We start from the raw sequence: 27,647 nt of genomic DNA on the forward strand, positions 1-27,647 counted from the left end.
GGGCTGTTACTAATGGCTCCTGGTATCTGTTTCTATCCTCGACCCCTCTGGCAGTCTAGGTGAAGATTTCGGGACCACTTCTCAGAATGTTTCTAAAGTGCATGATACAAAATACTTAGCACTACGCCAAGCTCAGACCCCCGCCAGAGCGAGGCCTCAGCTCTCTCATTTCAGACTGCTGCAAGGTCACTCTGTGGTCCTGTCCCGATCAAAGCCCTGCCTGTGGGGCACAACATGAACTGGACCGGCCAGCGGCGAGAGATCCCAGAGCCAGAGAAGGAATCCTGAGAACGGCCTCCTCCCAACCACAGCACATCCAGGCTGTTTCTGCTGCTTTGCTACCTCCAAGAAGGGCCGCTCTGTCCTCTGCGGCTCAGCCCACGGCCGTGGCATCCCTCTGGTCCCTCAAAAGCATTGCTTAGCCCAGAGGAGCAAAGGTTTCGATCCCTGCTCTGGGGGTCCCGACTCCAAGCAGTCAGAAAGCCTTCTCTGGTATCTAACCTCACTCCACCGCAGGCTCCAACTGTCTCCCCAGTACCATCCCACATCTTCCTGGGCCCCTCTTCTGGAAAGGCAGAAGCAACGTGCAATTGACTTCAGAGACTCTCAGAATATCAGTGCAGGATGGGCTCGCAGATCAGCAACTCAACTTCCCAAAGTGACAGAGGACAGTGAGGCCACAGATCAAAGAGATCTGTCCAACATCATCTGGAAGGGAGGCAGGGGAGCTAAGGCTTAGCTCAGGTCTTCTGGCTCTCCATCTGCCTCCCACTAAAAAAGAAGAAAAAACAAACAAACAAACAAACAAACAAACAGGAGAAACCTTGAGGGCTGCTCCTGCATTTAATGAGAGATGGGGCAAGGAGCCAAACTTTGCATTAAGGATGCAGGGATCTAGACGGGGCACCCCGTTGGCCTCCAGAACACCAGAGTCCAGGAGCACCAGTGAGAAGGGGGCTGAGTGGTTGGAACCCCCAGAAATCTTGAGGCAGACCGGGCCTCTGATGGACCTTAAGCCTAGGGGGTGCAGAGAGTCCTGGTGCGAGGCACGAGCATCTCTCACTGGTGAAGAGAGAGTTACTCGCTCATCTCAGACAGCTATCTGGAAGAGAAACAGACTCACTTCTCCCAGCCCCACCATTTCCAGGAAACACTGGGGCACCAAGCGAGAAGCAGTTAAAAGGCGCATTAATCGCAAAGCCTGCAGCTGTCGCTGGGACTGCTCACTCCACACCTGGGGTAGACAGCAGGGGCCCCAGGGCAGGGGCTCTGCCTCCACTCCCCCTCCACCCCCCCCCCCCCCGCCCGCCGCAAGTACAACGCAGCCCTGAGCATCCAGCGGGGTGCCCTGCCCACCTGGCCACTTGCCATAATCCTCCACCCCAGCTGGGGTTCACACACCTGCTGCCCAGCGTCTCAAGACACCCCCCCTCTGCAGACCGCCAGGCTGCCGGGGGCTGTGTTTGACTCTGACCGGGGCCACAGCCTTCCTCCCGGTGCGGTCAACCCTTCTCTGAGGAGTCCCAGAGCCCACTGAGGGCTTCCGGGGATGCTGGTGACAACCACAGGCAGGCTGCCGGGCCCCACGACCCCGTCCACATGATTCCTGTCCACACAGCCCTTATTCCAAGCGTAGGCCGGGTCTACACACATCAGAACCATTTGACATGCGTCCCAAATCCTGGTTCCTGGGTTGCCCTACAGAATCCAAACCCTTCAGTGGGGGAGGGCAGGGGCGAAGCCTTGGAGCTCTGCATTTTAATATATTCCCTTGGTATTTTGGATACGACTGAAAGTTGGAGAACTACTTTTTCTCACCGTGTCCCCGGTCCGGCTGCACTCATTTCTGCTGCCAACCTGACAGCTGTTACAGCTGTGTGTGTGGACACAGTTAATCTGATTTCCTGTCTGGCAGCTGTGCAGCAGGGAAGGGACAGCTGAGGGTCTCAAAAACAAGAAGAGGTGATGAAGTCGGAGGGGCTGGGGGGGGGGGGGACGGGGGAGGGGAGGCTGTCTGAATGCGATGGAGTGTTCAACTTTGTTCCTGAGCCCGCTTCTCTCCTGAAATCCCTGCAGGGAGGGGGAGAGCTGACCAAGTGGCTCCCCACTACTCATAGAGAACAAAGTCTCCTCTCAGAAACCTCAGAAGTCCCCCCAAAGCCAGACTGGTCTCTACTCTCCAGGAACACAAACTGGAGAGGCACAAAGGCAGGTTGTGGATACATGCTGTGTATACAAAGAGCAACCAACTTAAAGGGGCAAGTTGGGGCTGAAATCTAGCCCACGCTCCAATTGCTAAGCCACGTGGCCTGGCGTGAAGATGTATCCACCTGGAAGAAGGGCCCCCTCTAAAAAAGGTGCACAAAGGAACGCTTGTGTGGGTTGGCCGCAGCCCTTCACAGAGACCTGAATCTGAATCCCAGCTGTCACTTACTCTGCGACCTTGGGCGAGTTCCTTAACCTCTCTGATCTTTCTCAATCGTACAACATGGCTAATAATATCTTCCTAAAAGAGACGAGGTAAGGAAAGCACCTGATACTCTTGTCACTTAGTGCATTATAATATTAGTTCCCTTCCCACCTGAGCCTCGCCCTTCCTACCTTCCCCGCACCCCTACACCTACACACCCACACACCCAGCCAAGCTGGGAATGGCCTGAAGAACATGCATAAGAATATCCAGGGGAAACCCCAATACCAAACCCCAACCCCATGGCACTTCCCAGCATTCAGAGCATCCCTTCCTGGCACAGGCAGGATTCACACCCTCCCTCACTGGGTAAAGGAGATTCCTCTTCCATGCCTGCTCAGAAAATCCGGCACGATGCCCAAGCATCAGCTCTGTCCAGTCCAGGCCACAGGGGAATCCAGAGCCCACAGAAGGGTGACGGGGGATCCCCCAGAACCGCATCTTTGGGAATCCCACACAGGGGTGCAAGCTCCGAGGCTCCCCAAGCTGCAACCAGGCCTGAGTGAGGGGAGTGCCCACTGTGGGCTGGGCTGTTGTAGAGGGCCAGGCAGAGACCGCACCCGTCAAGGAAGACCTCTGATGGCACCATTGGCAGCTGCAATCTGTGCCCCTCATCAAGCAGCAACAGCAAAGAGTGCCCTGCATCCCCTGGGAGCACCCCCTGCCAAGGCTCTGGCTCTCCCATGGGGGCAACTCACCGTATCTGTCTACTCACCCAGAGGGCCAAGCCCCAGAATAGAACCCAGGAATCCTGACGTCAGCTCTGGACGCCAGCCCTTCAAGCAACATTCATTCACCCATGTGCCAGGCACTGTGCTAAGTGACGGGGAACAAGACAGCCCACGGAGCGAAGGATAGCCCTAAAATAGGGTTCCCAAGATTTGCCACTGGAGTAGGCAGAGTCCAGGGTAGACAGCCACCCCGGAAAGTCCTCTTCCCCAATCCCTCGGGCTGGGGAGGCCTGGCGACACACACTGCCCAAGAAGCGTCCCTGGACACCTGCTTTTTTAGCCACAGGCTTTTGCATCCTGTCTGGAGACTGATCAAGAGATGGGGAGAGGAGGCGGGAGGGGGTGGGGGTGGGGGAACACCAGGCTGCCTGGGCCCTCATGGCCGTGTTTATCCGGGGTGGATTTTTTTTAACCCAAAGGTTAAAGCGTTTCTATTTGAAACATCTATTTACATTCCAGAGTCCAAAAAAAAAAAACAAGGCAGCCGAGCTCCAGGCCTATATCTGTCCCCAGCCGCGTCACAGACACAGCATCAGAGCTGCGCAGGGGGAACATTCTTAGCCCTCTCCCCGAGCCGCTGAGGTGACTCACACCTCCCTCCTGCCAGCATGGACCACACCACCGATCAGAAGGCTAGGCAGTGCGCGTGTGGCGGGGGCACAGGGATCTAGAGAGAGATGCTGGCAGGGGGTGGGGGGGTCTATGCAAGGACAGGAGGCTCAGGGAAGGGATAAGAGTAGCAGGGTTCCAGCCCGCAAGGATTCTGAGGTCTAACTTGAAAGAAGGTAAGAGAACATGCTGAGGAGGAAACTTCAGGCCAACCGCCAGCTGCTGCTGGGAAGCAAGGGACAGCGGGGAGAAGGGCAGGATGGGTGGACCGATATGGCATCTGCCTGCAAGCAATGCTCTACACAGTCAGTCCTCTGCTCTCTAAGAGACCAGCTCGACTCCCAGGGGCTTCAGGCCGGGTCTTCAGTTAGAGCCGCTGGCTCAACCAGACCAGGTCTAGTTAGAGCGCTCCTGTGTTTATACTCCCTCCCAGTGTAGGTCCTCTGCACGGCCAGCCCCCAGGGTCATGCCCCCAACACAGGGGCCTGCGTGGGCACCCTGCAGGGCTGGTTCCCAGGGTTATGCCCCTTCCCTAAGAAACACTGCGGGCATCACTGCCCAGGCAGATGGCAGGCCTTATCCCAAAGATTTTCCAAAACTTCCCAAAACATTCATCCTCTCACGTATCCTAGTTCAGCTGCAACCTCATCCTTGGACAGCTTAGAGCCAAATCACAGGTACCCACGGAGGCACACAGCTCCCACCTTCCAATTCAAAGCCTGGGACCCACACCCACTATCCAAAGGCAAAGACTCCTGATACATATGCACACAGACACCCACACCCAAGCACCAAGGCACTGCCAGGAGGGGCCAAGCGGGCATGGGGCCAGCAGGCCCCTCCCTAGAAGAAGCATCTTGTGGTGCCGGCCTGGTGGGAAGGCTGTGCCAGAAAGGCCTCATGCTGCCAACAGGTTCCTGAGAGGAGGGAGGGAGTGGCCCAGCTCTGGGGGACCCCACCCCCCGGCAAGAGCCAAAAATGTCCCTGCTGATAAAGTGGCAGTCCTAGGGGGTCCTCAAGCCCATAAGAATCAGAGTGACATGCCTTCGCCGTCATGAGATGGGATAAAATCAAGGCCAGACAGAAGGAGAGATGGGGAGCTAAGGAAGTCAAGACCCCCGACACCCCAAAGCTGCCAGCCTCTACCCAACCCTACCACAACTGCCTCGCGTCTGGGGAACTCCTGACTGGGGACTTGCAGAAGTCACTGCCCCCAAGAACTCAGTCACAGGAGCTGGGGTGGCCTTTACTCTTGTGAACACTCAGCAATGGCTCATGCCCCTGTCCAGACCTGGGGAGCAGGCCGCTGGGAGGCAGGTCACTGACCCACTTCCTCCCCTCTGACCACAGTGCCAACTAGGCCAGGATCCTCCAGTACTCCACAGCCCCCAGCAGCTTACGCCGACCCTGCCACCCTGCCGGAGGCCAAAGAGACTCCAGAATGCAGCAGAGTGCAGCTGGAGGGCACGGCGGGAAGGCAGGTTTGGGCCAGGGAGGGCAGGGGAGTCGACTTCAGTGAGCACGGCTCCCCTGACCACACATTCTCAACAAAGCCCTCCAAAAACATCTAAGCAGGACCCCATCGGGGCGATGCTCGGAGCCAGGTGCTCAGCCCCAGGGACAAGGATGCCCAATGGCAGAGGGCAGGCGGGGACAAGCAAAGCACTTACCTGCCACAGGGATGCCGTGTAGAGGGGTCCGAGGCAGGATTTCCAAGGATGGTTCCCGGCCTGACATCCCATCTGCTGAGAAACAGGATTCCGTCTCATAGATGGTCTGCAGCATCTCCACGAGCCCCTGAGCCTTGGGCACCAGCAGCATGCCAGGGAGGGGGCCGCCAGAGGCGGGAGGCGGCCAGAGGGAAGGTGGTCGGGCGGGGCCCTCACTGCTCAGGGGCTCCCCTAGGCCACTGCTGCTGGGACCCGTGCTGTGGGGAGGTGCCTCATCCGGCCCGGGCACTCCTGGCGGCAGGAGGAGCCAGGAGGCTCTGGAGCTACAGGCCCGGTTCTCCTCTAGAGGGGCATGGGACCACTGGCCTTTCCCCAGCTCCCAGGAGCCGGGGTATGGCTGGGCGCTCAGGGGACAGGAAGGGGAGCTCAGCAGGCAGGCGGGCTCTCTGTGTTCCCTCCCAGCCCTGGGTGACAGCTCTGGGCCTGGCTCCCTGCTCCTCCTTCCCGAATGAGCCGCCGGCAGCTGGCAGGAGACTGAAATAGCAGTTGGGGGAGGGCCCTGTCTATAAATAGGTGGAGCATGCTCAGGGAGCCGCCGGCCGGCTGCCAGGAGCCCGGGCCTGGCGGAGGCCCCATGGGGGGGGGGGGGGGGGGAGGCGCGTTCCACCCCAGGAGGAAGCGCCAGGCAGGGGGATGGGAACAGGGGAGGGCCTGCACTCAGGGCCAAGGCCACAGAAGCGGGTGGCCAGAGGCTGAGCTGGAGAAGGGCACAGGCCAGAGGACCCATGTGTTCAGGAGCCGCTCTGGCACTATTCTTGGCAGGCGAGGGGCTGGAGACCAAAAAGCCAGATTCCATCTCTATGTTCCCTCTCGCCATCAGAGCAGGTAAAGAAACCAGAAGGGTCTGGGAGAGGGTGGCAGACAGGGCCACCTGGCCTAACCTCACATCTTCCCTGGAGTCCTTCTAACAGCCAGATGGGAGTTGATTTAACTTCCGCCCTCCCTCGGAGCTGGAAGGTGCCTCCCCACCCCCTCAACCAGCAGGGAGACCCCTGAGCAGCAGCTAAATGGCAGCTCCCTCCTACCCACTAGGGGTGTCGCCTCCATGGGCTGCTCCACTTCCTTCCAGGGGGCAGGGAGAGTTCCTCGATAGGCCTTGCGGCATCCATGGAAGGGAGCGGGTGGGGGGGGCGGGGCGGGGGGCGGGGGCACCTGCCCACTCTGGGCACACGGAGCTCCTCCCTGGCTATGTACCAGGTGCGATGCTAACGGCAGCACATACATCACCTCGTTTACTCTGCACGATGACCTCAGGAGATAGGTGCAGATGGGGAAACTGAGGCAGAGATGAAGTCACTCACTCTAGGTCATACAGCTGCTTAAATGGTAAGGCCGGGATGTCTGAGGCTCCAGTCTGAGTGCTAACCACCACAGCCCACTGCCTCCTACACAAAGGAACACATGAAGCTGCCCCAGGGTTTCCATTCACAGGTACGATGACCCCCAGTACCCAGGGAGGAAGACACGTGAGGACAGAGCCCCTCTAAGAAGACTCCAGAGGCTGCCAGGATCCAGCCCTTCCTGACCGGCTCCAGGCCTGGCACGGCAGCCCATGCTCCTGGGGCCTTACTGGGACCTAGGGCTAGTGCACACGAGGACCTGTGACACCCGCCTACCCTGCTCACTGCTGGCTCGTCCCTTCTCCTCGGGTTATACCTCCCACTGGTACAGAGATCCCACTTGGCCCCCTGACCTCACTGGAGCCTTTTAATAGCCTGGTTATTCCTGGGTCTCGGTCCCCCTCCCCCTTCCTGATGTCACGGTTGCTATTTTGGAGCCCCCTCCTGGCCCCTCCTTGCCCCCAACTCCAGGCACGGAGCCAGGGACACCTGTCCTCTCCCTGGACTGGATGACCTCACCCTCCTGTCAGGAGCCCTGAAGGAGCTGGCCAACCAAGGACATGGTAGCCGTGGCTCCTGCAGCCCGGTATTCTAGCCAGCTTCTGCCAAGCAGGGATGACAGCAGAGGGGCCTCCTGCCCTCAGGTGGGGGACCATATAGACAGGGAGGTGGCAGAAATGGGCTTTCCCAGGCGCTAGACGAGCTGATCTTACACAATAAGACAGACACTGGGGTGGAGGGCGGGAAACAGGACCCGAACAAAGATCTGGAGCTTCAGCTTCTCTGCCGAGGCAGACTCTAAAAAAATGGTGATGCGGCAGTGCTCCCCGCAGGGGTTTGGCGTTGGCAGACATCTCAGGGTGGGTCTGGGGACCTCATTCACCACCTCCTGCCCCAACCTCATCCTGGCCAACCAGACTCTCTAAAGAGGAAGGGAAGCAAAGACCCAAAGTCCCCTCAGTGAGGGGATGGGCAGGAGACTCAAGGCAGCCCAGAGAGCCAGGGGCAGGAGCCCCTCCCAGCTCAGGACTCCACCCACCCACGCTGGGAGCAACCAGAAGGGCTGGCTAGCCCTGTCCTGGCTCTCTCTGCCTGCCCCAGGCACGGGAGAATATGGTCGGGGAGCCCTGTTCTGGAGGAAAGGAGGTCCTCAAAAGCAGAGCCCCCAGAACCTGGAGCAGCCAGAAACATAAGGAAAGAGAACTCCTTGCATGGGAAAGATAGGAGCACCCAGGAGACTGGGCAACCAGAGGTGGCCACAGCCTGGGGCTCGGGGCAGTTCCCAGCACTGTTAGGACTTCCTGTAACAGCACGAAGTGGGAAGCAAAGCGTCAGACAACCAGACAATCCTCAACGCACTTCCCAGAATCCTCCAGGGGAGCTGGAGACGAGGCCTGGGGTGAGAACAAGTGGCTTTTCTCCTTCTGAGATTCAGGTGATGCGATAAGGTCTTCCTCATGTCCAACCCTCAACGTTTCCCACTCTATAGCCCCTCTCCTCGTGGTTCATTTCCCTGTCTCCAGGCATCCAGCCCCCCCCCATGTGTCATCCCACAAACCTCACAGAGCACCCACCAAGCCTAGGGTGCGTGAACGCCATTGGCAGCTGGCACCATCCCCTCCAGACCACAATGATCTCATTCCCTCCCTCAGAGGCCGGCCTCAGGCCTCCTAACCTTCCAAATCTAGAGGAGGGGAAGAGGCCATTGCTGGCTCCTTGAGTTCCTCCAGGCTCCCATTTCCTGGGCACAAAAGGTTGGGGTAGCGCCCTGACCTAAGAGAAGAAAGCAAATCTTACTCGTGCACAGTGAAAACCCGAGGGCTGGCTCAGGAGCACCCTGGATCGAGGGAGGGTACCAGGTGCCCTGCGGCCCTGGGGACATCAGGCCTGCCTGCCCTCCAGCTTTCTCCTGCCCTTTGAGCCCCCATCATGCTGGAGCCCGTCAGCCCCATGGCACCAGACAGAGCTGCCGTGTGCCAGGTTCCACGCTAGGTGCTGGCTGAAGCCTCCCATTTGAAACCAAGTCCCGGAAAAACGTGAACACCTACTTTGGCAGCTTTCACATCCCCTCAGGGTTGACCCTGCCATCCCATCTGAGCCTTCAATCCCTTTCGACTCATGAAGCAGGGAAGAGGAGGGCGGAGCAGATCCCAATCTACAGTAAGCACAGGCGTGCCAGGGGGCATCTAAGTAGAGAGTCCACTTCCCAGACCCCAGGCCCACGCCCATACTGACCCACTTTCTCCTTCTCGGGGCTGGGTGCCTGCCTCCCCTGATGGGGGGGGGGGGGGCGTCAGAGGCAGAGCCTGGGCCCAAGGCTGGGAGGCAGGACGCCGAGGTTCCTGGCTCCACCCCACACCCATGCCCCAGTTTCTCTGGTCACCCGGAGGGGGCAGCTGCCTTCCCTCCCTCCTTCCTGGGAAAGGGAAGGAGAGAAAGTGTGGAGTGTGTTGGGAGGTGCTGGCCAGGCAGGTGTTGTCATGAAGCTTGTCTCCCCTCCCACGCTGGGGATAAGGAACCTGGCCGCCTCCTCCTGGGGCCCTGCCGCCATCCAGACTGGCTCCCACGGCGGGCCTCACTCTTGCCCTCCCTTCTGGGCAACAGCACAGAGGACGGGGCAGGGACCAGCGCAGGCCTCGGTCCCAGGTCCCAGGTGCCAGGGCATCTCCTCCAACCTGGCCTGTTTGAGCCCAGACAGGCGGCAGGTTCTGTCAGTCCTTCAACCCCACTGAGGGGAGCAGAAACGACCAGTTCCAGAAAAATAAAGAAAGCCTCGATCCTTGAGCCCCCTTTGGCTCGAAGAGAAGCCAGACACCAGGGAGTGGCCTCCTCAGGGAAGCAGGCGGCCCCATCAATGGCCTCTGCCTGTACTCCCAAGATGGCAAAAGAGGCAAATCAGGTCAAATGCTGGCATTCAGCCCAGCCCAGAGGTAAGTCAATCAGCTCCTACCCCCGGGGGAGGAGGGGTGAGCCCCAGAAGCAAACTGCTCCCTCTGCCTGCCGCCCCTCACCCAGGAGACTCTCTCCCACTAACTCGTTTGTTAGGAGGGCAGGGATGGACCATCTTCTATTTTCCTTCTGTGTCCCCTCCATAGGCTGAGCTCAGGGTTGGGCACGCTGGGGATACTCAGCAAGCACTGGCCAAATAGGAAAGCTCCCACCCTGAGAGAGTGGAGGGAACCAAGGAACAGTGCTGTTCTGTGCCCTAAGGAGAGAGGAGGGAGTCTTCGGGGATTCAGGAGAGGGAGAGGGGTGCTCAGGGGCCAGGGCACCCAGGTCCCGGGCACTACCCGTTCTCATCATTCCTACCTCTGTCCCCAGCCCCAGGGCCCCACGCTCTTTCTGGGGCTCCCTTCAGAGTGTCCACGGGCCAAGTGGACACCCACCCGCCCAGCTACAGTTTCATTTTACTTCTGCGGAGCCAAAGGCACGTGCTTTCCAGGCCCGTGCGAGGCACAGGCACCAGAAGCCCCAGCCCAGATACCACTCTGAGCCCTGGGAACAGGAGACGCGGGGGCCCCTCAAAAAGGAAGAGCTGTGTGGAGGCCAGCCATCCCCCCCCCCCCCCCCGGAGCAGCTCTGCCTCCGCAAGGAGAGGCAGCCCCGGAGCCCCAGGAAAACTGGACGGGAAGAGCCTCCGGGCGACGATCCCCAGCTCTGAGGCCTCTCCACAGTCCTGAAATGTGGTTCCCAGTCTCTTGGCCCCCTCCTCCTCTAACTCCTTCCCAAACGTGAGAAGACAGCATCTCCCCCTGCTGGGGGGATCTGGAAAACCAGCCAGGAGGTGAGGCCAGCTCTCCAGGCCCCAGAGGCCCCTCCTGGCCAGGCTCAGCAGCCACTCCCAGGCTGCCTGCCTCCCGAGCTGGTGGACACCTCCATCTACCACCACACTCCTACCAGCTCTGGCAGAACCAGCTGCCAGGGGAACCTGGGCCACCAGCATCTGGCAAGGCAACCTAGTGACCGCATCTAGCCAAGGGTGATGTTTTTTAGCCTTTCGCTGTAAGGGAATAAAATCCCAAAGCCGGGAAATGTCCTTCCCAAGCCACAGCCAGATGCCTCCGGGCAGTTTCTGTTCCCTTGACCAAGGGTTTGACCCAGGCTCAGTGTGACTGCAGGTGGCGCCTAGATAGGTCAGCACAGTAGCTCAGAGGAAAGGAGCAGCTGGGCCCTGCTGCTGGGCACAAGCGACCAGGGCACAAGCGACCATGCCGCAGCAGGGCCCAGCTGAGGTGGGCCCGGGACTGCGGAGAACCCACCAGGCCTCTCCCTTCCCTTGGCCAGCCCCGCCTCAGAGGAGGAAGCAGGAAGTCAGAGCCTCCCCCAGCACGGGAGTCACCCAGACCTCTCCACTCTAACTCCCGCCACAGCCCCCAAAGGTTGAATGAAGGCAAAGACAGAGACTAGAGGCTCCAAAGGGGAAACAAAAACCCTGCAGGAGGGGGCTCAGCAGGCAAAGCTGATGTGGGGAGTCTTAGGAGTACAGCCCTCACCAGCCGGGGCCCTACTCTGCCAGCGGCCCATGCCCTGAGTATGTCATGCCGGAAAGGGGAAGGGGCACAACCTTGACCAAAACAAACGGCGCAAAGCCAAACAATCCCCCCAGCTGCCAGCTTCCCTGAGTCTACAGAACCCCCAGGACCCTGGTCAGGACCTCTGCCACAGAGCGCCAGCACTGGGTCCCCACAACAGAAAGCATCAGGTCCAGGGCGCCTGGGTGGCTCAGCTGGTTAAGCATCCAACTTTGGCTCAGGTCATGATCTCACGGTTTGTGAGTTCGAGTCCTGCATCAGGGTCTGTGCAGACAGCTCAGAGCCTGGAGCCTGCTTCGGATTCTGTCTCCCTCTCTCTCTGCCCCTCCCCCACTTGTACTATGTCTCTCTCTCAAAAATAAACATTAAAAAAACCATCTTTTTAGGGGTGCCTGGGTGGCTCAGTAGGTTGAGCACCCAACCTTGGCTCAGGTCATGATCTCACGATTCATGGGTTCAAGCCCCTCATCGGGCTCCGTGCTGAGAGCTCAGAGCCTAGAGGCTCCTTTGGACTCTGTGTCTCCCTCTCTCTCTCTGCCTCTTCCCCGCTTGTGTGCGCTCACGCTCTCTCTCTCTCTCTCTCTCTCTCTCAGAAACAAATAAACAAAATAAACATAATAAAAAAAAAATTTTTTTAAGAAAGCATCAGGTCCAGCAAATCCATGATCAGCAATGAGATGGGAGAAGCCTTGGATCCTGATGCTGCTTCCATCCTGCAAATGGGTTTTCATCTCTAGGCCCTAGTTCTCTTGCCTCTACAAGATGGGGAAATATCCCTCTACCCCTACGGAAAAAGATGTGGGGGACAGGCTGGGCTGGGGTGGGGGGGCGGGTAAAATGGAACATGATAGACTCTGACCCTCTAAGACTGTGCCGAAGGAGACAGCCAGGGAAAGAAGGTAGTTATTACTCTGACCACACTGACCCATGACCCTCCTGTGAAACTCCTGAGGGTCCAGCTCGGGCCACTTGGACACATCCTCATGGGCATACACCCAGACCCACCCATCCATAAATCTGCCTGGAGACTCACCCATAGACTATTTCTGGCAGTACTAGGCAGCCTCCTAGGAGCAAAGGGGACTAGGAAATTGCAGGGCCAAAGACCCCAAATTAGGAACCCACCATGTCCAGGGCCCAAGAAGAGAGGGGGTACCCAGACTCTAAGGAGAAAGCCAAGACTCCTCTACCAACACATCACTGCACCCCTCCATCCCGGTACCACACATCCCAGCAAAGGCTAAGGCCAAAGGCCCTGCGAACCTCCACTAAGAAAAAAACATGGAACACAGGGAAACTCTCCACCAGGAGGAGAAACACCACCACAAAAAAGGAAGCTGCATTCGGCTGCTGTAGGAAATCTTCCAGTATCATCCTCAGATGGCCCAGAGACATTCAGAGATACATGTCCCCTTCTCAGGCCTGCCTGTCTTGGCAAACAGGGCAGGGCAGAAGGGGGACTGGAGGCTCCCTAGTTGAGAAGGTAAGCATGGGGACAGAGTTGGACCCATGTCCTCCCAGGGCCAGGCTGTACTGTCAGCTCATCAATTTCCAGCTCTACCCCATGGTCAATAACTTCATGTTTGCCTTGGTCTTTTTCTCCAAAGGTTTCTCCATTCCTGACCCCCCTTGTTCCTTTACAGCTCAGACCCCAAAGGTCAGCTGGCCTTGGCTGGAAACTCACACAAGCTCATTTAGCCAAAACCACCCCAGGGTGCCCTTCTCTGGCCTCCCAGCTCTTACCCGACTCGGTGGGAGAGTTCATGCCGGCTCTGGGCCCACAGGAAGCTGGCGTTGGGGGCTGGGACGGGAGGGGGTGGAGCTGCGGTGATGTCAAGAGAGACAGACGAAAACAGACAGACGGACGGGACAGGAGCCCGGGGCAGCTGTGCCTCTAATGCCCATCAGAGGCCATCCTTCGGGGCGAGGCAGTCAGGCACTCAGAACGGCATCCCTAGGGAGAGACGGAGCAGGGTTAGAGGCCCCCAACTCAGGAATGAGAGTTGAAGGAGACCTCAGGGCTTGTGAGTTTACACCTGGGGAAGAGAAGGAGGGACATCTGCCCCAGGGGCCCAGAGGAAATCAGCAAAAACAGCCAGACCCTCGCTTCTTCTCTAACTGGTGAGGCTGCCAGCACTCGAGGAAAGGGAAATGGCTACAGAAGCCACGCCCAAACTCCTTTTCAGGTGACAGTGTCCACTACCAGGTGCGGAGACCTTACAGACTCGTTCGCTCGGGTCCCTGATGTGGGACTGGGCGTACACGAAGGGAAAAAGTGCAGGGAGGCTTTGAACCGTCTACGGCAGTGGGGCGAGGCAGGCTGATCTGGAGTCTCTGGCAAAAGTTACGGGAGAAACTGGTACCCCAGCCCCAGAAGCCGGAGCTGGGATCGGAACGCAGTCACTTTCTCCCTCCTCTCTGATCCTCGTGTCACCCGACTCTGGAATCGTGAAGGGTTTCTGTCTTGGTCTCCCCCATTCAACAACAGGTCCAGGAAAGAGGGTAGCCGCCTCTTCTACCCATAACCCATGCTGTTTCCAGGGATTTGGAAAAGCAGACACACGCACCCCACATCTAGCACTCCCCGGACTAGGGTCCAGGGCCCAAACCCAGGGCTTTGCGTGTGTTGTACAGGTTGTACAACCTCCCTGTGCAAGGAGGTCTGAAGACCAACCTGTTCTCTGCCTGCCAAGCAATGAGTCAGCCAGGCTGAGACCACCCAGAATAAGGGACACCTTCTTTCCAGTTTGTACCAAGGCACCAAAGACCCCAATAACAGGTATGCCCAGACCAATACAATAATGGAGGATAGCCCAGTATTACAGGACCGTGAGTTTTCCAACCTGGCCTCACTCCTTCAGCAACTCGCCCCCCTCCCCTCCAGCCCCACAGGTACTCTTCAAGCCTCAGACGCTACACAGGCACCCACCGGGGCCCATCCCTAAACAGCCCATGATCCACCCCAGACATGATCTCATTCATCTGATCCAAATGAAGGCAGGTCTTCCAATACCCAGTGAAAACTAGGTAGCTGAGTGATCCAGTGAGGCTGAAAGGAGGTATATGTTTAAGCCCTCACCTGGTTCCCCAGCCAGGGACAAGCAACCAGCTCTCCCCCCTGGACAGCCCCACCTCCTGGCAGGATTAATTCTCAGTAAGCCCTGCACTGTCATCAAGGATTCCAGGAGTGGGGTCCATTTGGAGCCAGTAGCCAGGGAGTCAGGCATGGCCCGGACACAGGAAACACACACACACACACACACACACACACACACACACACACACAGAAGACCTCAAGTCTTCCTAAGCCTGCTGTCCCCTGCTTTCATCCACAAGGTTTGCACTCTATAGCTGGGGAAAGGTGCACTCAGATGGGGAGTTAGGATGAGGCAGAGTAAAGGGGTTGAATTGTTCCCAGCAGGCACAGATGTGGGGCAAGGACAAAAGAGGCTGCACAGGGCTCAGGCCAAGCTCAGGAATGTAGCAGGTGGGGCTGTTGGTGCCCTGGCCGGGCCCGCGTGGGCAGGCAGCTCAGCCCGTGCCCACCCCAGGGCTGGCGCCCAGTCCTGTTCACACCCTTTCCCGTGGGCTGGGGAACACACGTTAAGAAATTCCCACGATTCCCAGCAGCCCGAGTGGCCCAGCTCATCTCGGCACCTCCATAGCAGGGCACACTCAGAAGGGGCAGGACCTCAACGGTACAAAACCTAAGTTAAGATCAACTTTGAGTCCCCCCCCCCCCCCGCCCCCGCCCCCATCCCTCTGACAAGCCTCCTGAGTGAACAGGGGCCTCCCTGGGAAACAAAGCAGAGTTCACTGCCTGATCTGGACAGGCAAAGATTCTTGTCTGGGGTGGGGCATGAAAGGGAAAAAGGACAGGGGAATGGTTAAAACCTGGCTCTTTGGTCCTTCCTCTGCTGCAAAAACTCCACTGTTGGCTATAGTTATACGAGGGTCTCGGTGAGCAGTGAGGGACTGACAGAGGTGTCACTTCTGGGTAACAGAACACTTTGATGCCTGACCAGTGAGCAGCCTGGCTTCCGTGACATCATCAGCAGGCAGACCCCCAGAGCCCAGTCTCCAACCCATCAACTCTCTCTTGTAGTGAGACCTCTGTCCCACTCCAGGATCCAAACCCACCTCCCACCTCCAGCCAGGATGGCAGGGCGTGGAATGAGGGAAACCGGCCCCGCCTCACCCCACAAGCTCATGGCTAGACCAAGGGAGGTAGGGCAAAGACTCCCCCACCCCATTCATGAGTAATAAAAACTCTGGCAGAGGGTGGGAGGAGAAGGGCAGACAAATAAGGGAGGCATGGAACAATGTAATGACCCCAAGGCCACAAGTTCACAGGGCTGCCCTGCAGGGATCTGTCCCTCAAACAACTCCCTCAGAATTCCTGGGGAATTCCTTCTCCCAGGTCCTGAGCACTGCAGCCTGGGGTCCCCTCCCCAGGTCACAGACAGTTGGGTGGAGCTGTCTGAACCAAACCCTGTGAACCTGAGATTACCCAGAATCTGAGATCAGTTGCAAAGACCTCATCAGAAAGCTGCAAGCCCAGACATCCCATCCCACGGGCACAAAAGACCTATGATCTTGACCCCTGCTGACTGTGGCCCTAGCAGATCACTTTCCCCAGCCTCCAAGAGCTCCCTCCACCTTGTGCCTCCCCCAAGCTGGGCCACCAGAAGCCCAGGATTATCAGAGCCAGGAGGGGTGGCTGACTTGGATCTCTAGGCCCCAAACTAAGGGAAGGGGGAGAGAACAGGAAAGGAAAAAAGGCACCAGGCTGACAAATTCATTTTTGCAATCGGCCCATTTCTGTTTGTCTGCTCAGACGCAGCTCCAGGCATCTGCACAAGCCAGATGGAGGAGGCTGCTATTTCTAGAAAAAAAAAAGGGGGGGGGGATGAGAGGGGAGGGAGGGAGGAGGTGGAGGCAGAGGGCAGAAGACCGGGTCTGTTTGCCCTAAAACCTCAGGCAGACCGATACCCCCCTCCCCAGCACTACCAGACAGGGTCCTCATTCAAGAAAGGGCTGAGGCGGGGGCTGGGGTGAGGTGGGGTAGGGGAGAAGAAAGGCAGAGAAAGTTTAATTAGCCAAAGTCGACTACAATAGGCCCCCTCATGGGCTGCATCAGGTTTTCATTCATGAGCAAGCGACAGTGCTCCAAAAATGCCAAGAACCGCCCCCCCTCGCAGTCTCTCCCCCACCCCCCCCCCAACAGGAGTGCGTCCTCTAGCAGGCTGGCTGAGCCTGATGCCGTGTTCCAGACATCCCTCCTCAAAGGGATGTGAGTAGGAAGAATTAATTATTAAAGAGCAGCTGGTATTTCGGCACCGACTGCACTCCCCCCAGCTCCTATAGCTGATCCCCCTCCCCCTTAGGCAGAAACACAAACTACACCACCCCCCATCCCCAGGCCCCATTTCTAAACACATAGCTAAGATGCCACCCCTAGGGAAAGGAAAGCAAACCTTTGTCTCTGCTGCTACTTGGAGTGGGTGGGGCATGTGATACCGCTGCCCCCCACCTCCATTACTAGGTCCAGCTACTGGGGAGGATATACTGGGGAGGAAGGGAAGGCTGGCACAGAGTTAACCTGTCCTCCAGCCTTGCCCCCCAAGTAACTTACACCTGATCTCTGCCTCTCTGGCCCCTGACATGCATATACAGGACAGAGTGGGGATACTGGGGGCCCACCCCTCTAACTCAGAAAGACCTCCGCCTGCCTTATCAAGACAGAGTCCACATTTAAGTCCAAGGGGAGACAGAGCAAAGAGACGATTCAAAAGGGGCAGGGGGCAAACCAAGATGTCCCAAGCTTTGTGTTTTAGGAAGGAGAGAAGACTGGAAGGAAGAAGCAGGCAGCCCCCAACATGGCTCACCCACCAGCCCCAGCCCAGCCCAGCCCAGCCCAGCCCAGCATCTCAACAGCCAGCACAGACTCTGGGGCCCTCGCACCTGAACTCGGACTGAGGATCCTTTCTGCCTAAGTCCTCGGAACCTGAAGAGGCCCGGGGCAAGACCCAGTCTCCAGCTCCAGTCCTGCAGGGCAGTCTGGCCAGGAGTCCCTCTGGCCAAGCCTCCTGGATCTCCCATCCCCTGCCTCCTTTTGTTCCTCAGATCTGGCATCATCCTCCCTTCTCAGGTGAACCCAATCATCACCATCATCACCCCAAATTGCCAAAACTAATTCCAGGCCCCAGAAGCACAGGGATCACTGTCAGGGTGGTGGGTCTCTTGAGCACCCCCCCCCCAAAAGTAACTGCAGCTACTCTTCCTCTTTGGGGACACACCTCATCTCAGAAGGCCAACAGTGGAGGTATCAGATGGTCACCTCTTCCCCCAAATGAGGCACCCCCACCTTCCCCTCTTCTCCCCCCAACAACCAGACTCCCAAATCAATTCCTTATCACCCAGCCAGTTCTCATCTTCCCCAGGGCCCCAGAGAAGGGTGGGGTAGGGAGGCAGCCTCCCTCAAGTTAAAAGGCAAGAGCAGACCCTGCCTCTATGAGATACAGATCCAGGATTAAAAACGGGGGACATCCACCCCAGACAGGAAGGAGGGTAGCTTTCATCTCTCTCTGGCCCCAGGGTGTCAGACGGTGGAGAGGGTGGGAACAAACGCAATAACGCCTCACGGGGGAGGGGGTGAGAATAATGGGAGAGAGAAGTAAGGTGGGCCCACAGGCCCCCTCCTCACGCACGGAAGTCAAGGACACAAAATCAAGGATGCGTTCTTAGGTCTGGGTGGAAGCGCTGCGGGGTGGGCAGCGCCCCTCACCTCAGAGTACCAAGAAAGGAGTGTCCAGCGTAGAGGGGTCTGCATAGAATCCGGGTGCAGGGCTCAAATCGCTCTGCAACGCAACATGCGCCGCCTGGGAAGGGGCAAATCAGGAAGCCCCGGCTGGTCTCCGGGCCATTTGGGGGTGCGGGTCGCGGGGAGGCGGGCCCCTCCCTCACCTGCAGGGAACGCGCCCCTGCACGGGAGTGGCGGGGAGGGGCGCGCGCAATAACCCCGAGGCCCGGCTCCCGGGCTGGCGATGCTCCCGGGGGGCGCCGCCGGGCACCGGGAGCCGGGAGGAAGGAAGGGGGGCGCGGAGCTCGGCGCGCGCGCGGGGAGCCCGCGGGCAGCGACGGCAGGAGGAGGGGGCGCCGCCTCGCGTCGCGGGCACCCGGGGGAGATGGGATCCGGGGTGGTTCGGCGGGCTCACCCCCTGCGGCTCGAGCTCCGGCTTCGCGGGCGGCGGCGGCAGCAGCGGCGGCGGCAGCAGCGGCAGCGCCTCCTCGACGGCTCCTCCATCTTTGCGGCGGCTCCTCCGGCTCCGCTCGCCGCCGCCACCAACAACAACATTCGGAGACGTCACTCCCGTCACGTGACCCGACCCAGAGCTAAAAATAGACCCAGACCCCCCCCCCCCCCCCCAACACCCTAGCTTCAGCCACCACCAACTCCTCCCCTCCCTCTCGGCCCTCCCCGCCGGGCGGGGCCAGCAGCGCCACCGGGATAGGTTCTTAAAGGGCCGACACCCAGCAAAGGGTTGGGCTGGGGAGGGGGTGGAAGGCAAGGGATCCGAGCCCTGCGAGAAGGGGTGGAAGGAGCGCTGCAGGGGACCCGGTCTGACTCCTGGGCCCCGGCCTTTGGGACGCTCGACTTTCCTCCCTGCGCTCCCTCGACTTCCTTTTCAAACCGTGGATGGTGCAATCGCTGCCTGCCTAAGCTTCTCCCTGACCCGTCCTCCCGCGGTGGGGGAGGGCAACTGGAGATGGGTTCCTAGCGACTGGGAGAGCCGCCGAGACCCCACCTAGGGGGCTAGGCTGGAGGCGGAGGGCTGGCACAGGTCCCGAATCCGCCAGATCCCACCGCCCACACTGCATCCTTGCCAGGGAAAGGAGAAACTGAGAAAGGGCAGAGTATGGCTGTAACAGTTCAAGGCCTTCAAAAGGAAGACTTCCGGTTCCCGACTTTGATGCCCTGCTCCTCTACAACTCCCCTTAGGACACTCTATGAGTATGTGTAATTAAACCTGGACAGTTTGTCAATGACCGGTAATTTCACTAACAAAAGTTTTTTCTGAGGAAATGGGAATTGCGTTCAAAAATATGTACAGAGGTAAGAAGGTTCTTTATAATAATGTGAAAAGTTGGAAACAACCTAACTAGTCATCAGTAGGGAACTGGCATACACCCACTAAGCAGCATACCATCCAGCCATTAAAAATTATGCACGTCTCTGTTGACCTGAAAGATGCACACGATACACACTGTTCTCTTGAAAATGATTGATCCGGGGATGCCTGGGTGGCTCAGTGGGTTGGGCGTCTGACTTCGGCTCGGGTCATGATCTCCTGGTTTGTGAGTTCGACACCCCCCCCCCCCCCCGCCGTGGGGCTCTGTGCTGACAGCTCTGGCCTGGAGCCTGCTTCGGATTCTGTGTCTTCTCCTCTCTCTGCCCCTCCCCTGCTCATGCTCTGTCTCTCTGTCTCTCAATAATAAATAAACGTTAAAAATTTTTTAAAAAGAAAAAAAAAAGAAAATCATTGATCCAGCATTACAGAACTGTTTCATTATTGTACACGACAAACTAGATCCATATGTCTGAATACGTATGCGTATAAAAAAGCCTAAAATAATATATACCTAAATATTTACCTTTGCTTTCTTCATCTTTTTCTGTATAGCTGAAGTTTTTCTGTATATCTGATTTGCTTAATCAGAAAAAGTAAATGACCGAAATAAATGTTTCTGTAATGAATGATAAAGGTTCTTCCTACAAAGTGTCTCAGGAATCAGTCCACTCTGACCCATCTCTAACCCCACCCCTTGGTCTAAAACAAATCGTACCTCACCTGAAATACTAGCTGCCTCCATGACAGGTCCATTCCCTGCCTCCATCCCAGTGTTCTTCCAAAGCCAGGGTGACCCCTTCAGAACACACATCTAATAGAGGGAGGGCTTAAAACCTTTCCATTTTTGTCACTGAAATCTGTATCTGGCCCAGAAAAGTGGTTTCCAAACTTTGGGGTACCTACAAATTACCTTTTTCAGTGGGGATGGGACCACAAATATTATAAGTACCCCAGGGGATTTTGCTGCAGCCAGCCCTTTCTTCATACTTGGAGAAAAAAGCAAACAGCCTAGAAGCTTCTACATGATCTGGTCCCTACGCACCTCACCTTTCTTCCTTTAGCTGGCTTTCTCTTATGTTCTTGAACTGTGTGCCCCTTGCTCCTCAGGGCCTTTGCATACGCTTTTTTTTTTTTTTTAATTTGTGGAATGCTCCACTCCCTTCTTCTCTTTGCCTGGCTAACTCTTACTCATCCATAGAACTCAATAAAATATCACTTCCTGAAAGTGGCCTTCTTTGGTTCTTAAGCTAAATTAATTCCCCTTGTTCTATATGCTTTAACTGACCCTGATAGCAACTTGCAAATATGCACCTATTTATGGCATTATTGGTTCAGTGTCCGTGTCTTCCCCTAAACTGTAAGTTTCTTGAGTGCAGAAACCCTACATTTCCTCTCAGCACAGTGCCTGGAACAACAACAAAAAGACTTAATGAATATTTGTTGAGTGAAATGAATGAGTATTAAAAGATTAAGCTGGGGTGGCTGGGTGCTCAGTCAGCTAAGCCATCAGATTCTTGATCTCTGCTCAGGTCACGATCTCACGGTTCATGAGACTGAGCCCCACATGGAGCTCTGCACTGACAGCTTGGAGCCTGCTTGGGATTCTCTCTCTCCCTCTCAAAGTAAATAAACATAAAAAAAATTGGGGCACCGGGGTGGCTCAGTCCATTGTGTTGGACTTCAGCTCAGGGCATGATCTTGCACTCCGTGAGTTCGAGCCCCACATCAGGCTCTGTGCTGACAGCTCAGAGCACAAAGCCTGCTTCAGATTCTGTGTCTCCCCCTCTCACTCCCCTCCCCCACTCGATCTCTCAATCAATAAATGTTACAAAAATTAAAAAAAAAAAATTAAGCCAAAGGAAGCACATTCTGACTAGACAATGAGCTCTAGGCAGAAAGACCAACCCCCCCCCCCCCCCCGACCCAGGTCATCCCCTGTCGCTCCAAGACAGGGATCCTCTTGCCTCCACCCCATAAAGATGGTGCCACCCAATTACTGTTACTCTTGATCAACCTTATGTTGTCTCTAGGGCGGTTGGGTTGGGTTGGATTGGGTTGGGATTTTGCTTTCCCAGTGCATGTTTTGCCTACCCAAAAAGAGTATAAGCCACTTGAGAAAGGAGATAAGATCATATTTCTTTGTGCTTTCCCAGTACCTAGCACTGCACCCTGCACATAGCAGGTACTCAGTCAAGGCCTCGGGATACTGAAGACTCTAGAATTTCTTCTCTCAAGATCTCAGAACACGGGGAAAGAATCTCCCCATGTGGGATCATAGATGTCAATAACTGTCACAGAGCACCTTGGCTAGGCCCTTCCCATTCCAGAGACGAGGGGACTGAGGCGCAGCAAAGCTGAGCTGACTCGCCCAACGTCACAGAGTTCACGCAGGCAAGAACTGGGATTCAAACTCAGGTCCGTCTGTCTCCCAAATACAAGGGACAAGGCCCGAAGGGGCTGGGCTCCCAGCACTGTAGGTGTCTCCTCCAGATGCCCCTGAGATTATCACCTCGGTTCCCCAGGGGCCAAATGCCCCAGGGGTTATAAGAATCTGAGGAGCCCTCAGATTTCCCCTTCTCAGGTAAGCAGGGGTTAAATAATCCTGCACTCACTCTACATTATGTTTTTGAGTACCTGTGGTAGGTGCTGGGGATACAGAAACGAATCTGCCTTTAAGGAACTTAGAGTTCCTCACAGAAAATAAAACTGTCTTTTGTTATGAGTCCCTAGAGTAGGCCCTTGCTAAGACCATTCACCATGGAAACAGGGATCAGGGGTCTGTCTCAAATGCTGCCTCAGTTTCCCAATGTAGAATGAGCCTGCAGATAGAACCTAGTAGATGATTAGGGAACTTCTGTCCCTGGGATCCAATAGTGAATTTGGCCCCTTGGTAGGAAGGAAATCAATCTTGGAGGAGAGCTGGACATTTAACCTATTAGCCTGACAGGTTGGCAGCGCTACTGGACTTTAAGAAGAAGCATCAGGGGCACCTGGGTGGCTCAGTCGGGTTGAGCGGCCGACTTCGGCTCAGGTCACGATCTTGCACTCTGTGAGTTCGAGCCCCGCGTCGGGCTCTGTGCTGACAGCCTGGAGCCTGTTTCGGATTCTGTGTCTCCCTCTCTCTGACCCTCCCCCGTTTATGCTCTGTCTCTCTCTGTCTCAAAAATAAATAAACGTTAAAAAAATTAAAAAAAAAAAAGAAGAAGAAGCATCAGGGGAGAAGAATAAGGATGGAGAACAACGTTGCTAAGGGCTATGGGAGTTGCAACTCCCATTTGGAATCATGAGAAACGCCCTGGCCAGTACCTGGACCAGGAGACAGAACAAGCTTCCTCCCTGATCAGTGGACACTCCTGAACTGATAGCACCCGCTGCTGCCACACCCCTCTGGCTCACCCAGGCCTAGGCCCTCCAAAGTTAGCATAGCCTAGGGGCACCTGGTCGGCTGCTCAGTCAGTAAAGCAGATGACTTTTGATCTCAGGGTTGTGAGTTCAAGCCCCATGTTGGGTGTTGGGATTACTTAAAAATAAATTTAAAAAAAACGAATACAAATTTAAAAAGATAAGGTTAGCATTCCTGGGGAACAGACAGGGCACCCTTACTTCCAAACTCTCACCCAGAATTTCTTATGCAGTAGAAATCCTCAGATCCACAGACAGGATTCCAGAGGCTCTGGTCAGTTCCAGTCTATGGTGGAGGAGCGCTTAAGTGGTCTTGCTGGCCTCCAAAGAGTGCCTGGGGTGGAAATAGTCCAATTGTGCCTAAATATAGCCTCCGGCAGAAAATAATATAGAACAAGGGAAAAGTGAGCTGATAAGCCCAAGCAATAGATATTTACTAGATATTTATCAAAGGAAACGTACATTCTTTAAGTCTTTTGTCAATTACCAAGGGTGATTTGTACATAAGGCACCTTGTTTCTATTCCATCCAGCAAGAACTTATTGAGCATATTGAAAGGTTATGAGGCTAACACAGTGCAAGGTACTGTGGGGACTGCACAAAAAAATAAGAAAACAGGACAGGAAGTGAGACAATCTGGGTCCTACGATCAGCTCTATCCCGGTGTGTTGTTGGATGAGTCATTTTCCCTCTGGACCTTCGTGTCCTTATCTGGGAAACAGGACTTGGACTTCTGTTCTCTAAGGTCTCTTTCAGTTCTGACATTCTGTGAATTCCAAATTAGATGTGATGGCAGATGTGACCACATCCAGCATAAAGCTGGACTTCAAAGTTTGGGCTGGACCTTCATTCCCTGAGATGCTTTAAGTCCTGCCCTTGGGCTGTTTACAATGTGTTCTAGGGGCAGAAGAGTTTATTTCAGGGCAAACAATTCATGTGCCCTGAGGCACAAAGCAAAGGCGTCACTGAGGACTGAGTTGTGCAGAATATAATGAAAACTGCCCCCAGGATGCCTGAGTTTGGCTCAGGTCTCTCTATGTGACCCTGAATAAGTCCCTTCCTCTCTCTGGGCCTCTGCTTGTGTATCTGTAGGATTAGAGGGTTGGACTGGATTCCCTTCCTTCCAGCTAGAGACTTTTCTGGATGGTCCAACAAGGTGAAGTTGAGAAGGAAGGATGGAAAAGGAGTTCCTTCTTCCTGCCCTTCCTTCCTCTCCCCTAGGGCCCTCTTCTCTGGGCTTAGGGCTGAAGGGAACTGCTTTCAGGCCAGCATCCAGGAAGAGTCATCTTGACTGAGATGTTTTGGGGGAAGAGTGACAGGTGCCTGGCAAGCTGCCATTCCTCTGCCAGTTTCCTCATCGGTAAAATGGTATGATTGGATGGCTAACTTCCGAGGATTTTTCCAGCTCTGCGAGCCAACAATTCTACAGTTGTAGCTCACAAAAACAAAACCAAAACCAAGAAGGCCTGGCTGGAGGTGAGAGCCTCAGTCATTCACTTGAGTGTTACCTGGCCCTCAACACTTTCTGTCCCTTCCTACGCCACCCAGCTCCTGCCTTCCTGGACCAGAGATCAGGAGCAGGTCCCTGTCTCTATACTCAGTAATGACCAAGCCTGGGGAAAGCCAGCCAGCATCATGGCTCATAGATTAAGTTATGAATTTGTTGTTGTTTTTTTTTTTAAGCTTATTTATTTATTGTGAGAGAGACAAAGACAGCGTGAGTGGGTGAGGGGCAGAGAGAGAGCGAGAGAGGGAGAATCCCAAGCAGACTCAGCATGGTCAGCACGCAGAGGCTGACGTGGGACTCAAACTCACAAAACCACAAGATCATGACCTGAGCCGAAATCAAGAGTCAGACACTTAGCTGACTGAGCCACTCAGGCCCCATGAATTTGCTTAAAATAGACTGTTCTGGGGGCGCGTGGGTGGCTCGGTCAATCCTCCAACTTCAGCTCAGGTCATGATCTCGTGGTTCATGAGTTCAAGCCTGGCATTGGGCTCTCTCCTGTCAGCACAGAGTCCACTTCAGATCCTGTGTCTCCCCTTTCTGCCGCTAACCCCTCTCAAAAATGAATAAACATTAAAAAAAAAATAGACTGCTCTGGGCGCAGCTACCACAATTTGTCATGGTGCATTCACACACACACACACACACACACACACACACACACACACACACACAAAAAGAACGAGCAGAGGGGCACCTGGGTGGCTCAGTGGGTTAAGCGTTTGACTCGATCTCTGCTCAGGTCATGATCTCATGGTTTGTGAGATCAAGTTCTGTGTCGGGCTCTGTGCTCACAGCACAGAGCCTGCTTCGGATTCTCTCTCTGCCTCTCTCTGTCTCTCTGTCTCTCTCTCAAAATAAATAAACTTAAAAAGAGTGGGGGGGGGGTGGAGAGAGCAGCTTCTCTGCCAGACCTCTGGTCACATCTACCAAGAGCCTCCCACAGCAGCCAGGTAGGTACCTGCTAAGGGACAGCAGGTGACCGGAAGGCCTAGCACAGAAGACAATGCTTCTTAGCCCAGGTCCCCCCACGAGCCTGGAGCAGTTCACACAGAACCTTCTTACCCCTCTAACAGCAAGAAGAGTAGGAGGTCCAGGGGGATGGCTGAAAAGGAAGCCTATCCTCTCCCCCACATCACTGCGGGGACCTGGAGATGAGGCCCGGGATTTCCTGGACTATACAGGGCTCCTCTCTGCCTGCTCAAGAGTCGAGGCCACATGAACACAAGACTGGAAGTGACAGCTGTGGTCAGTCACATCCCACATGTCCGCAGGTTCCTCCAGAAGCTCTTCTCTGGGCAGAGCATGGGTGTTTGGGAGGGAACAGAGAATGCAAATGTGCCTGCCCTCTCAGAACTTTATGATCCTTTGGAAACAACAGAGCCCCAGAAAACAAGATGGAGCAGTGGGGAAGGAGGGAGTCCGGGAGACACAGGTCAGGTTGGCCTAGAAGCTCACGCACATCATCTGCTCTCTCTGAGCCTCAGTTTCCCCTCTGTGATTGGAGGTTTGGACCCTCTGATTCTGGAAGACCCTCTTGGCCCAAAGGTCATAAAACAAAAGAGAACAAGACATGGACTTACATGCTATGTGGAGGGGCAAGGACTATCACCACTCAAAACCCGGCCTAATTGCCTTCCCTCCAGCAAACAGTCTTCAGGTGACATACGTTTCGCCCCCCCTTTTTGTAAATATTTGTCGAGCGACTTCCTTTTTGAAGGGCCTTGTCTCCTATGTTCTTGTTCTCACAACTCTACAAGGCCGATATTATGAACTCCATCTTGTAGACAAGGAGAGGAGGACCAGGGAGGTTGAGCAACCAGTATGTGGCAGGCCAGGGCACAACCCAGGCTCTCTGGGTACAGCACCAGGTGAGGTCTCCCCAGCTTTGAGGGGGTCTTCCCCAAACGGGCGGAGACAGCTCTGTCATCTTTCTCCAGGAAACTCCTTGAGGACCCAGGACCTCCGCAGGAAATCCTTGATTCATATGTCTGGAAGGCACATTCCATCATCCTTAAGCAGCAGGGTCTCTGGCACGTCCATTCTGCCTGGCAGACAGAGCAGCAGACAACAGACTTTCCCTGTACCATTCGGTGTCATCCTCTGACCCATAGGTGGGTGTGATTGTTATTAGCTCACTTTTAAGATGAGGTTCAGGAGGGGCGCCTGAGTGGCTAAGTTGGTTGAGCATCCGACTCTTGGTTTCGGTGCAGGGCATGATCTCAAGGCTCCTGGGATCAAGCCCCGCATCGGGCTCCATGCTGAGCGTGGAGCCCGCTTAAGAGTCTCTCTCACTCTCACCTGCTCTCTATCTAAAAAAAAAAAAAAAAAGATGATGTTCAAGAGACTTAACAAACCTGCCAAAAGCCACAAACCCAGTAAGTGAAGATGCCTCCCTGGCCCAGACCCCTGTCTCCACACTCAGCAACAGCCATGCCTGGGGAAAGCTAGCGTCATGGCTCCTACGACAAGCTAGGCATTTGTTTAAAAACAAAGACTATTCTGGGGCGCCTGGGTAGCTCAGTTGGTTAAATGTCTGGGTCTTGATCTTGGCTCAGGTCATCTCACTCAGGTCATGATCACTCAGGTCATGATCTCACTTGATCTTGGCTCAGGTCATGTGTGATCTGACAGTAGGGAGCCTGCTTGGCCTGCAGGGACAGTGCTGGGATTATGTTTCTCCCTCTCTCTGCCCCTCCCTCGCTTGCTCGTGCTCTCTCTCTAAAAATAAATAAATAAACTTAAAAAAATAAAATAAAGTAAAAACAAAGGCTATTCTGGGTGCAGCTATTGCCCAGGTTTGTGGAACCCAGAGCTTGCTTGTTTTAACCATTGGATTCCACCCCAAAGATGGAGTATAAAGACCCAGTTGGCCACTTCCTAGCCATGAACTTGGAAACGTACTTAAAACTCTTCGAATCTGTTTTAGACGGACAACATCCTCCTCACTGCGTTGTTGGGGCCTGACACCCAGTACTTGTGTGAAAGGCTGGCCGGCTAGGCTCCAGGTAAGCCCCTCCTCCCCCTGCAACCTCGGTGTTACCACTCCAGGGTTCTGAGGTGGTTGATAGGCTACTGGCCACTCCCATTCCCTGGGCAAAGTACTCACCTTCCTCACCGGAAATGACTCCTTCCCCACCCTCTCTCACCTTGCTGTTTCTGGCTCCTGAGCTCCCCATTTCACACTCCCAGGC

General features: G+C 55.6%; 1 protein-coding gene across 4 annotated transcripts in view; it reads right to left on the reverse strand.

Moving 5' to 3' along the window:
• Window positions 1–18,766, reverse strand: part of HDAC5 (histone deacetylase 5) — a 37,606-nt gene extending 18,840 nt beyond the window's left edge. The window contains exons 1-3 of one of the 4 annotated variants that reach the window (XM_042914642.1): window positions 18,630–18,766; window positions 13,156–13,366; window positions 5,481–5,552 (exon numbers count right to left, since the gene is read on the reverse strand). In XM_042914642.1, the coding sequence (XP_042770576.1) occupies window positions 5,481–5,552; window positions 13,156–13,177 (94 nt within the window). In that variant the 5' untranslated portion in view covers window positions 13,178–13,366; window positions 18,630–18,766. Of the gene's footprint in view, window positions 1–5,480; window positions 5,556–6,767; window positions 6,844–13,155; window positions 13,367–18,629 lie in introns of those variants that run through there. The other 3 variants (XM_042914641.1, XM_042914644.1, XM_042914643.1) reach the window with 3 other exon arrangements.
• Window positions 18,767–27,647: the final 8,881 nt, after the last annotated feature.

This window comes from Panthera leo, chromosome E1 (assembly GCF_018350215.1).
Source record: "Panthera leo isolate Ple1 chromosome E1, P.leo_Ple1_pat1.1, whole genome shotgun sequence".
Classification (NCBI taxonomy): Eukaryota; Metazoa; Chordata; class Mammalia; order Carnivora; family Felidae; genus Panthera; species Panthera leo.